Raw genomic sequence first — 12,872 nt, 5'->3', positions numbered from 1 at the left:
ATCAGTGAAAGCAGGACGGAGCGGATGGGAGGAGGCTGCTGTTATAGCTTAAGGCCCTATTACAAGAAGCGATTATCGTCCGTATTTGGCAGATACCGACCGTTACAGCCAATAATCGTTTTGTGTAATAGAAGACAATGCACGATATCGGCTGATCGCTGTCTTTCAACATGTTGAAAAATACAGTATAGCAGCGATCTGCGGCCGTCACACTGTGTAACAGGAGTGGTGGCAGCAGACCACCGTTATTTTCTATGGGCTGCCCGGACGATCCAGCGATCACTCGGGAAGCTCCCCGGTGCCCGCTTGACTCTTATTCGCTCGCTTGCTCCCTCTCGTCACCCGGTGTAATAGGGGCTCTAGCACGGCCTCCCTTAGGGCCCTATTACATGGAGTAATTATCTTATACACTCTGTGTATTAAAGACAACGATCAGCCGATGACAATGATCATCAGCCAATCGTGTCTTTAGGTTTGACACCAAAATCATCAGCCGCTATGTGTAATAGCTACGTGTAACAGCGATGCATGGCTGATGGGTAACGATTGAATAAACTGTTATACATTACCTCTCTTCTCCTGTCCTCTGCTTTCACTCCCGGCATCGGGGCGGTCCCAACCAGTGATTGGCTGAGCGGCCTGTCAGCTCCAAGACCGCTCTGAAGCTGAAGCTGCGGCACTGGGAAGCAAGCAGAGGGCAGGAGAAGACCGGGAGCATGGAGAACTGATGTATAACAGTTTAGGGTGAGGGCTGCAGGGACAGGCAGCGATCAAACGACCAGCGAGAAATTGTTCACCATTGGTTTGGGGCTGACACCACAATCATTGTTAATCATTCGCTGTAATTCCATATTCGTTCACTAATCGTTCAGTGTAATTCCACATAGTTCCTGGGATCAGATGGAGTAAACGATGGTAGTAACAATCATACCTACCGACTATCGTTCTGTGTAATATGGTGAACGGTTTCAGGTTAGCGATAAACGATCTGGTTTGCAATTGTTTATCGTTAAAATCGCTTTGTCTAATAGGACCCTAACTCTCTCTAGTCTGTTCGTGTAACTTGGTAAAACAAAGCCTATCCGGCAGCACATGGAGCAGATCCATCCGGCCATTGATCACTGGTGGCACATAGGGGACAATGTGGACATCTCATTAATGTATGGAGACAGCTCCGTCGCTGATCCTGACCATGAGTAACGGCCTCAGGAGTTAATCGTTGGGTCAGAGCTCGTCTTGTTAAATGTACAGTTCTCCTCAGCACTTTGAAACATTTTATTTCTCCCTGGTGTACAACGCCGGGCACAAATCACTGAGCAATGCTAGGCCTTCATAATATAATCGCACATAAAGTCTAATCTACACTGATGCTTCCTTGACATTCTAGAAGAATGATGATGCAGTGGTAGAACTCAAAGAAAAAGGACGACAGGTCCTCCACAACCTAAAGTCACAGCTCAGAAGTATCGGAATCCTGACAGATGACCCTTTACTTCTAGAAGGAGGTATGAGCTAGGCATCACTGTGCCATATTCACACTACACAGTGGCGTAGCTACCATGGAGGCATACCAAGCAACTGCTTTGGGGCCCGTGTGACAGGGCCCTCTTGGCAGAGCATGGCCTGCCTCAATGATACAGCGCTCAGAGCGGCCCTTATGGTGCGGCAATCACCCTAGTCCCCTCCCAGACGGCACCCCCAAACCACCCCTCCCCCCTGGGACAGCGTTCAGAGCATCCTGAGTGACCTGAGCCACTCTTAGCTCTGTCCTGGGGAGGAGGGGATGGTCTGTGAGCGCCATCCGGGAAAGCGCTGGAGTGTTTGCTGTGCCATGAGGGTAGCCTGGGAGGGGGGGGGGGCAGTTTGTATCTCCCATACAATACCCCCAAGTCACTAGGATTCATGGAGCCAACACTGTTTTCTGCTACGGGGCCCCTTGAATCCTAGTTATGCCCCTGGTGCTCCAGTTATCTTCACTAAATGAAGGTACAATGATAGCACAGTCTCCTGTTAGTGATATGATGCCATCGCTTTAGTAAGACCTGTGAACATATGTCCATTCAACAGAAATCCGACCTGTTCATTCTCAACCACAGAAGAGAGACGTCACAAGCGTCACCGGGAACACCATAGAAAAGGTCCAAGGTATTGTACAGAAAACTGCTATGTCTTCTCTTATTTAATAGACGCACTACAGTGATTGGTTTTAACCATGCAGAGATAGGCTATGTTCACAAAAAAGGGAAACGGCGTTAGGTTTTTGTTTTTATAGAAACTAGTGATGAGTGAATACTGTTCGATCGAATAGATATTCGATCGAACAGTGAGATATTCGAATATTCGATGTTCGGACGAATATCCCGCGAATATTCGATAAATATTCGATAAGCATTCAAATCCCCCAGCTTCCGGTTTCATCCTCCAATTGGTCAAATATATGTTTTTCACTAATCGTATACTTGTTCCCATAGACTTTAATGGGATCGAATATTCGATCGAATATTCAAATATTCGCGGGATATTCGTACGAATATCGAATATTCAAATATCTCACTATTCGCTCATCACTAATAGAAACATCCGTTATTGACCTAATCAATTGCACTAAAGTCAATGGAATGACGAACGTCCAATGCACATTGTCTATAAAATAACGCACATTGTCTGTGCGGACGTCAGAATAATGATCATGACAACTATTTTTGGACGTCTTTTGCAAACGTTCTTTCACCGTTTTTACTATTAAATTCAACTGACTTTTCAATTTATGACGAAGGGCGGTCAATCCACCTGACCTAGAATAATAGACCAACAGCCGTCACTGCACTGACCGACGGCCAAGCAGCCAAATTAAGGACTACTGATGTCATTTTAAAAAATTATAAACAGACAAGAAAAAACATTGTGGGAGCATAGCCATAAACAGATTCACATTTACTGTCCTCCTCAGTTATATATATATATAAAATTTCGACGTATATTTATATATCTATATACAGTATATATATATATATATATATATATATATATATATATATATATATATAAAAATTTTATGCTGTGCCCTGTCAGGATTGGGTTCACACTATGTTTTTTTCATCTGTTTCAAAAACGGATTATAGTCAAGAAGGTATAGTGGGAGGAAAATAGTGTTGGCTGAAATCCCAGCTAGAGTGAACATGAAGACTGTTCACGAGACAGAAAGTGGGCCAAAGTAGAGAAGGATAGCATTGACTGTTAAAAGTAGGTTTCATCATCCGAAAACACTTTAGCAGCAGGAACTGGCACAGATTAAAAAACAACATTGAAGAGGAAGCAGAATTTTTGGGACACTCATGAAATAGTTCACAATAATGGTTTCCAAACTACAGTAGGTAATGGTAAAAGGGATAGTGTCCTACTACACAGTTGTATCTGCTCCACAGTCACTAAGGCTGGGTTCACACTGCGTTATTGCAATCTATTTTTTTTATCCGTTTTATGGAAAAAAAATGGATGAATTCGTTTTGATCCATTTTCCATTGACTTTTAGTATAAAAGAAGATCAAAAAACATTTTTGTATATAAAAAATCAAAAACATGTTTGTATGTAAAAAAAAGGATAAAAAAACACTTTTGTATATAAAAAAAAATCAAAAACACTTTTGTATATAAAAAAGAGACAAAAACATTTTTGTATATAAAAAAAAGGATCAAAAAACGTTTTTGTATGTGCTTTAACAACAGCTGCAATTTAATCTTTTTTTTTTATAATGGAAGTCAATGGAAAAATGGATGCACACAAATGTGTCCGTATATTTGCATAAAACGGATGAAAGAAACGGATTGCAAAAGCGCAGTGTGAACCCAGCCTAACTGAGCCCCGAAGGAGGGATTGGCCAGTTGTGAATGTGAGTTGTTGGGAATTACTGTACATGACGGGACTATTTTTAGTTGTAGCTCCGAGCACAGGACAGGGGGGCGGCTAGCATTTGCTCTCTTAACTTGATCCTAAATTGTGTCCTGTGCACAGGCTGTCACCATTTGTCTGAAGCCATTAATGAAGTTCAGTCCATTAAAGAGAAGTACAAATGGATCCTCCAGATTCCCGAGAGAGACCTGTCCATGAAGTTTCAGGAGGTGAGAACTGTAGTTAAACATAAAACAACCAAACCAGCTGCCAGGGTCGCCATTCCCCAAAGTGATAGCTGCTGACGTAGACATCTAGTAATATGCGGCTGTAAGCGGACAGGAGCCATGTCTGCTGCACTGGTCATATAATGGTTATCATTACAAGACGACACGGAAAACAAAAGGTACAAACAGGTAGATCCTAGCTCACACGTCGCCATTTATTCACATGGAGGTGGGATCTGTACTTCAGACTTTGGCTGCTGAGTGCAGATATAAAGAAAGAAGTATAAAACAGAAATATACAGGTATAAAATACAGCCGTATTCTGAATAAATAATGTGCAACATTAAGGGTGCGTTCACACATACAGGATCTGCAGCAGATCTGCATTATGGCGCAGATTTGAAGCTGCAGATTTGCTTTGAATCGCAGATCCTGTACGTGTGAACGCACCCAGAGGCTATGTTCACACTACGTAAGTCTCCGGACGTAGCACGTTCCGTGAATAAGCGGTCGGAGATTTACGTAGTTTGCGTACAATGGAAAGTATATGCGATGTACGGCTGCACAGTTCACACTACGTACGAACTTTCGCCAGGATCGTACGTGGCGCCGTAAAAAATATGCGGCCGGACATGTACGTAGTGTGAACATAGCCCCCAGGTGTATTCCACTCAAACATAATTTTTCATAGGGAAAAAATTGGTCAGCTCTCCTAGAACACTGTTCACACTAGGCAGGAGCACGTTGCCATGGCTGAAATAGCAAACACACAAAAACACAGAAAAATGCAACAGCTCACCGCAACAGCAAGATACAGACAGGTCTGTATCTTGCTGTTGCGGTGAGCTGTTGCATTTTTCTGTGTTTTTGTGTGTTTGCTATTTCAGCCATGGCAACGTGCTCCTGCCTAGTGTGAACAGTGTTCTAGGAGAGCTGACCAATTTTTTCCCTTTTTTTTCTGTTTTCCAGTTGGGGGAGTGGCTGCCTCTATTTGGTCGTGCACTCCACCTGTCTCACCCAGGTGATGCAATTATTTTTGCAGGTATTAGACGGATCTTGCATGCCCAGAGCATAGGCGTATAATACGCCATGGAGAGGCCATAGTGTACATACAGTGTAGGGTCTGCCTCGATATGAGTCCACCTTATCGTGGTGAGGCAGTTTACGCTGTTTGCAAATAGTAACCAAGAGACTCAGTATTTTTGTGGGAATTTTTTGGGCAGTTGGGGGGGCTGCTTTTAATTATTTTCATGTCTATGGTGGGTCTGTATCTTGCTGTTGCGGTGAGCTGTTGCATTTTTCTGTGTTTTTGTGTGTTTTATAATTTTTCATATGTTGCTGCCCATGGGGAGAATAAGAATTCCTTCAATACTTCTGCTGAAGACACAAAAATCTGTATGTGAACCTTTCTCTCTGTCTCCCCCTCCTCCCCCCTCCCTTCTGAGACAGTAAACAAGTCCCTGACTGGCTGTATCTGCAACATTGTAGCTTCTTTGTAATGCTGGGAGGGTTATTCTGAGGTCAAGTTGCTGATGAACTGTGATTAGTAGGTCAGTAGGTGAGTACTTTCCATTGATTGCCTATGCCCCATATCACCGCTTTGCTTACTTGTTTTTCTGAGATGTTTTAGATGAAGATGCATTTCGTGTTTACTAGAGATCCATAAGTAATGTCTCTTCTCTTACAGATCCTGGTGGACCTGGGCTCGAAAAATGGAAAAGGTCTGTACAGAGCTCGTGTCCGAGTGTGTGTGGCCGGCAAGTCTTCATCATTTATCAGTCTGGTAGGTCTGGACAGCAGCTCCCTGTATCGTAGTATGCCCGGACTCATCGCACTTTCATTGGACAGACTAAAAACTTAAGATGCCGACAACATCATAAACGGATGAAAATGGAAGAGATCGCCGTGACCCATAAAGGCGCGGCAGCTACAAAAAAAAAGGAACTTAAAGGGAAGACTTGAGTCTTCTGCCATAGTCCTTCGCTAAACTCTCCCACGCATCAAGGATCCTAAGGATTTTTGGAATTTGCACTTAAGAAGTTGGGGATTTCTAAAGTTCGACCAACGTTATCAGGTTTCACAGCTATGACATCTGAAAGACACCAACAGGATCGATTTGTTTTTTTTCATCGCTTCAGTTTTTTACTGTTTGTTTTTTCTGTTTGTTTGTTTTTTGATCACTTAACACTGCAATTGTGCTGATTGTGAACTGTAAACAGGACGCTCCTTGGCCGCCATTTACACTATAGCACCTACCACCAATTGTTTGCACAAGTTCTGAAAACAAGGGGGGAAATTTTATCAAGGGCTTTTTCGACTATTTTTAGGTACATAAGTAGATTTCACCCATTTTTGGTCTAAGTTCTATTTATGAACCAGTATTTGACTGGTGAATATTTTTTGGATTCAACTTTTTTTTCAATCTGCCTGTTTTGAGTATTCGCCCAAAAATTCACATTATCCTGGGTTTGCGCTCAATTTATCATTTGGACTTTTTAAAAAGTCGCTCAAAGAGGTGAACGCCTACGTGTGGTCAGTACCAGGGGAATTTGCTAAATTTTTTGTGAATATTCAATGAATATTCTTTTCACAAATTTATTAAAAAGTTTGTTAAATTAGTCCAATTCAGCTGGGTAAAAAACACAAATACTCTGTAGAAAAATCACATGTTTCAGACTCAATTGTAAGTGTCCCACAAGGTGCTTTACTAAACAATCCATAATGACGCGGCCTCCTAGCTCGGGGCGCGTTATCGTGGCAGCACAATATGTTGCAGATGTCAGTTTTTATTTTATTGTTTTTTATTTTATAGTTGTTTTTTTTGTTTTCACTCTGTTGAACCTAAATTAAATTAAATAAATCTTTTAAAAGAATCCTTGAATACATTATACATGGGAGGCACATGGCACAACATGGTCACATCTGTGGGGATGCCAGACAATTGATGAGAAAGTTGTGTCCTTACATTCAGAAAATTTTTATTGCAGGGGTTGTTCACCAAATATTTTTTTCTTTAGAATCAACTGGTATCAAAAAGTAGCAGAGATTTTTTAATTTACTTCTATAAAAAAAAAACTCAAATCTTCCAGTACTTATTAGCTGCTGTATGTCCTGCAGGAAGTGGTTTATTCTTTCTAGTCTGGAGAGCAGGAGAGGTTTTCTATGGGGATTTGCTGCTGCTCTGGACAGTTCCTGACATGGACAGAGGTGGCAGCAGAGAGCACTGTGTCAGACTGGAGAGAATAAACCACTTTTCCGTTCATGTGCTCTCTCACTCCTGATCCTCTCACATTAGTTCTTGATTCCCATCTGCGGGTCGTAACCCTAGGCAATGAGCTATAAACGTCACATTATGGGTAAGTGGTTGTGGATTTTGTGGGAAACTACTAAAAAGATTTAAAGGGAATCTGTCACTAGGTTTATTCCGCCTTAAATGAGGGCAGCATAAACTAGTGACAGAAATGCTGAACATATCGGCGTATTACTGCCATCATTCTGTTCAGCCGTTCTCCTAATATGCAGGAGAATAGGATTCTTGCCACACCCCTCCCCGCTTTCCAGCTGCTGATTGACAGGTGACTGCCTACACACAGCATGGATAGATAACTGCCAATCAGCAGCTGGTGGGCGGAGTTTTCTGCTTCTCATGAATATCCAGGACTACTGGTCTCATGCACATAATGGAGAGGACTACTTATTGTCCATTGTCAGGAGGAGATCTCTGGATCAGCTGCACAGAACAATATAAGTGATACGTCATTCTGTTCAGCTTCTCTGTCACTATTCGACTCTCTTTATATAGCAATTTGAGTCTCTTTAATAGCCATATATTGAGGATTTTTACTTTGTATAATATAGTTTCAAATGCACTCTAGGGCTGGGTGCACACTACGTATATTTCAGTCAGTATTGCAACCAAAACCAGGAGTGGATTGAATACACAGAAAGGATCTGTTTACACAATGATGAAATTGAGTGGATGGCCGTCATATAACAGTAAATAACGGCCATTATTTCAATATAACAGCCGTTGTTTTAAAATAACAGCAAATATTTGTCATTAAATGACGGCCATCCACTCAATTACAACATTATGTGAACAGATCCTTTCTGTGTTTTCAATCCACTCCTGGTTTTGGCCGATTATTGAGAATACTTTACTAACTAATTCTCCCATACAATACTTTACTTACTAATTCTATTTGATGACATGGTTTGCTGAGAACCTAATTTTTATATATAAAAAACAGGTTTTTATTGTATGTACATTGGAGGGAGTATGTGCAGTGAGTCCTGACAATTCCAGGTTGCTGCAGCATTTTTCTATTCTTGTCTATATGTTAGCTGCGGCAGCGTGGAAACTGCACAGTGAGAACAAGTGTTAGTGGAGTGCTGGCTATTAGTTTGCTTTTAGTTTCACATGTGGGGTGTGTGGCTGCCTCTTTTTAGCCGTGCACCTCACCCTTCTCCTGTGGGTCTTTTGCACAGAGTTTAGTTGATCCTGTATGCCCAGCGTTGTAGATTTAGGCTATGTTCACACTACGTAAAAGTACGGCAACAACAGCCATACTTTGCACGTGTGGTCTAGCCTGATGTTGTTCTATGCGATCCCGGCCGGAGCGTATACACATAGTCAGTTTTCTGCGGCCGCAATTCAGTGAATTGGGTCCAACTCTGGGCTTCACCTTAATGTTTGCTGAGAATCTCATTTTATAGAAAAACATTGGAACAGGTTTTTATCGTATTTTTAACTTTTGACATGAGACATCATAGAGACATGTCAAAAGTTTTGATCAAAGTGTTCACACCTGTACTGATCAGGAAAACAAGCAGGGAGAAGACCGCGCTGCAGCACATCCACTCCCGCTCCTTCTCCCGATCGGTTTGGGTGAGAACACTCGGACTTGGAACGAGCAAAATTTTTTACGTTTCCATGTCAGGTTAAGTATTTTAGTTATTGTTAAAAGATGTTCTCCACCTAATTTTAAGCATTTAGAGGCGCCAAAGGGATTTGTATGCTGGGAAGTTCCGATCAACCTTGCGATCAATACCTACCTTATGTACATGGCCAGCTGCAACACCACATTGTCATGAGAGACTCTGTTCTGGATTGGCAGTGACAGGAGGAAAGCGGCTCAGCAGCGTCACTCAGCGTCATTCACCGTCTCTGTGCGATCGCTCCGATTCTTCTATAAATAAATTAAAGCTTGTATGTATTCTGTGTGTGTTCTGTGTGTATTCTCTGTGTATATTCTCTGTGTGTGTTCTGTGTGTGTTCTCTGTGTATATTCTCTGTGTGTGTTCTCTGTGTATATTCTCTGTGTATATTCTCTGTGTGTATTCTGTGTGTATTCTCTGTGTATATTCTCTGTGTGTGTTCTGTGTGTGTTCTCTGTGTATATTCTCTGTGTATATTCTCTGTGTGTATTCTGTGTGTGTTCTCTGTGTATATTCTCTGTGTATATTCTCTGTGTGTATTCTGTATGTGTGTTCTCTGTGTGTATTCTGTGTGTGTGTTCTCTGTGTGTATTCTTTGTGTATTCTCTGTGTGTTCTCTGTGTGTATTCTGTGTGTATTTTGTGTGTTTTCTGTGTGTGTTCTCTGTGTGTGTGTGTGTTCTCTGTGTGTATTCTCTGTGTGTATTCTCTGTTTGTGTTCTCTGTGTGTGTATTCTGTGTGTATTCTTTGTGTGTGTTCTCTGTGTATATTCTGTGTGTGTTCTCTGTGTATATTCTGTGTGTGTTCTCTGTGTGTGTTCTCTGTGTGTATTCTGTGTGTGTATTTTACGTGTGTATATTCTCTTTGTGTATCCTCTGTGTGTATTCTCTGTGTATATTCTCTCTTTGTGTATTCTCCTTGTGTATTTGCAGATGGTTATGGAGTGCGGTTCTCTCCATGTCTTTGTATCTGTGTGTATTCTCTTTGTGTGTTCTCTTTGTGGGTTCTCGTGTATTCAGTGTGTATTCTCTGTCTGTGTTCTCTGTGTATTCTCTTTGTGTGTTCTCAGTGTGTATTCTTTGTGTATGTTCTCTCTTTGTGTATTCTCTTTATGTATTCGCAGATGGTTATGGCGTGCGGTTCTCTCCACGTCTTTGTATCTGTGTGTGTACTCTCTGTGTGTACTCTCTGTGTGTATTCTCTTTGTGTGTTCTCATGTATTCAGTGTGTGTGTGTAGTCTCTGTGTGTATTCTCTGTGTGTGTTCTCTGTGTATTCTCTTTGTGTATTCTCTGTGTGTATTTTCTGTGTTCTCTGCATGTATTCTCTTTGTGTATACTCTGTGTATATTCTGTGTGTGTGTGTTCTCTGTGTATATTCTCTGTGTGTGTATTGTCTTTGTGTATTTTCTGTGTTTATTCTCTTTGTGTATTTGCAGATGGTTATGGTGTGCGCTTCTCTCCGCGTCTTTGTATCTGTGTGTATTTTGTCTGTGTTCTTTGTGTGTGTTCTTTGTGTTTATTCTTTGTGTGTTCTCTGTGTGTATTCTCCTTGTGTATTCTCTCTTTGTGTATTCTGTGTGTTCTCTTTGTGTATTCTCTGTGTGTTCCTTGTGTGTGTTCTGTGTGTGTATTGTCTTTGTGTATTTTCTGTGTGTATTCTCCTTGTGTATTCGCAGATGGTTACGTCTCTCCTTGCTTTGTATCTGTGTGTTTTCGGCGCGGCTCACCTGGGGTCTTGCTTGTTGTTAATCACCATAATCATCCCAATGTTTGGCGTAATTGTAGACGTGTGAGACAGAGAATAGAGAGAAATGTAAGGAAATGGGGGAATGTAATTGGCCGTGAGTAAAGAGATGAAGCAAATTGTCTCTTTAAAGGCTGTTTACCTGCGTCATTAAAGCGATAATAATGGATGCAAATGGGATGGGAGAATTTAATTCACTTCTTTTCTGATATGTTGAACATTTCTGATGGTTTCATTTAACTAATCCCTGTCTGATCAGTGTATGACTGTGTTATAGCATCATTGTAGGAGACATACACAAGCGAGACATAGGCCGTGACTCTTCAAACTGTGTAAAAGAAAAACTGGAGTAAACTGCTCTCAGCAGATCTCGGCTCTGGTTGAATTGCTTGGCGCTGGTATTTTCACAAGAACCAGCCTGCCCCGGAGCACTGGGAGCAGGCCCCCCCCCCAGTGTGGTGATATTCCCATTGATTCTAATGAAGCTGCGTCACAGAAGGGAGGGAGTTTCATCAGACTTAAGGGCAGTGGGTCTGTCTCCAGTGCTTCGAGACGAGCCGGTGCTGAGGAAAAGATCGGCGCCGAGCAGGGGAACCGGTGTCAATCAATCAGGGTAAAAAAATAGCAGCGATGTACCTGATACTACATTCACCTTACGCAGAATCACCAACAACGTGATTGTACCACAACAGTACCGCAATGAAACAATAATCAGCCTGTTCGGTCAATATTTTGCCCCGTGTAAATACCGCAAAGAAAGTTTGCCACCTGGTTGCACTCTCATTTGAAGGCTGTCAGAAATCGCTACCCCTAAATCCTTCTCTTCTGAAGTCTTTACCAACACAGAAGAAATTCATTATTGTTTTCCATTAAAATAACATGGGATTGTAAATGACTTGTAGGTAAAAATGGAAGATTGTTTTCTACATAGATGAACATAGTCCCATGTTTAGTCCTATAAAGAAGCAACAAGTGACCTTACTGATACTTTCTGAGTACTTGTAGCACCATTATTTGTGGGTCATGGTCCCAACATGAACAGAATGATAGGGCTTCCTCCAAAAAGGTTTCATTCTGTTGCTGTTCTGTGAAATAAAGATTATATTAGAAACTGGCTATACACATAGTAAAGGAAAAAGGAGACTTCAATAAAGAACACTATAGTATGAAACATGCCTTACAGGTCCTCACTTTTTCAACTTATACTCAATAAACGTAAGCCTCATGTTCACCAGTAAAAAAAAGCTGAAAAAACTATCCTCAACTGTCCAAAAAAAGTAAAAGATTATCAGCTGCTGTATGTCCTGCAGGAAGTGGTGTATTCTTTCCAGTCTGACACAATGCTCTCTGCTGCCACCTCTGTTCATGTCAGGAACTGTCCAGAGCAGCAGCAAATCCCCATAGAAAACCTCTCCTGCTCTGGACAGTTCCTGACATGAACAGAGGTGGCAGCAGAGAGCGCTGTGTCAGACTGGAAAGAATACACCACTTCCTGCAGGACATACAGCAGCTGCACACATTTCATACTGCAGCTATGTGACCTCTTTATCAGCCACCATCTTGACTTGATTGCAAACTGCACCCTCTCCCTATTAATCCCATAATGCAACACATAGGCAGTTCAAGCCATTATCATCTCTGCCTGCTTGTAGGACAGTGTATTCCTCATCTCTATATATCTCTTAATAAGCTAAGATCCTTTAAAGAGACTGTCAGTAGGGTTATGGCGTCCTATTCCAGGGTAGCATAAACTGGTGACAGAGAAGCTGAGCAGGATGACGTATCACTTACATTGTCCTGTGCAAATGATCCAGAGATCTCCTCCTGAATAACATGAATGAATAAGTAGTCCTCTCCATTATGTACATGAGCTCAGTAGTCCTGGATATTCATGAGAATCAGAAAGCTCCGCCCACCAGCTGCTGATTGGCAGTTATCTATCAATGCTATGTATAGGCAGTCCCCTGTCAATGAGCAGCTGGAGGGCGGGGGGAGGGGTGCGGCCCACATTATAATTCGCCACTAAACCCAGCTGAGAAAAGGATTCCAGGAATTTTCGGATAGGAAGGAACA

The 12,872-nt window shown here is 41.9% G+C and overlaps 1 protein-coding gene across 1 annotated transcript in view; it reads left to right on the top strand.

Moving 5' to 3' along the window:
* The window catches only part of PRSS56 (serine protease 56), a 32,330-nt gene extending 26,147 nt beyond the window's left edge, over positions 1–6,183 (top strand). Inside the window, exons 14-17 of the mRNA XM_069973577.1 lie at positions 1,388–1,505; positions 2,068–2,145; positions 4,013–4,119; positions 5,804–6,183. Coding sequence (XP_069829678.1) covers positions 1,388–1,505; positions 2,068–2,145; positions 4,013–4,119; positions 5,804–5,977 — 477 coding nt within the window. The 3' untranslated portion in view covers positions 5,978–6,183. The remainder of the gene's footprint in view (positions 1–1,387; positions 1,506–2,067; positions 2,146–4,012; positions 4,120–5,803) is intronic.
* The last annotated feature ends 6,689 nt before the right edge of the window (positions 6,184–12,872 follow it).

The sequence above is a fragment of the Dendropsophus ebraccatus genome, chromosome 6, assembly GCF_027789765.1.
Source record: "Dendropsophus ebraccatus isolate aDenEbr1 chromosome 6, aDenEbr1.pat, whole genome shotgun sequence".
In the NCBI taxonomy this organism is placed as follows: Eukaryota; Metazoa; Chordata; class Amphibia; order Anura; family Hylidae; genus Dendropsophus; species Dendropsophus ebraccatus.
This window is presented reverse-complemented; position numbering and strand designations above follow the sequence as displayed.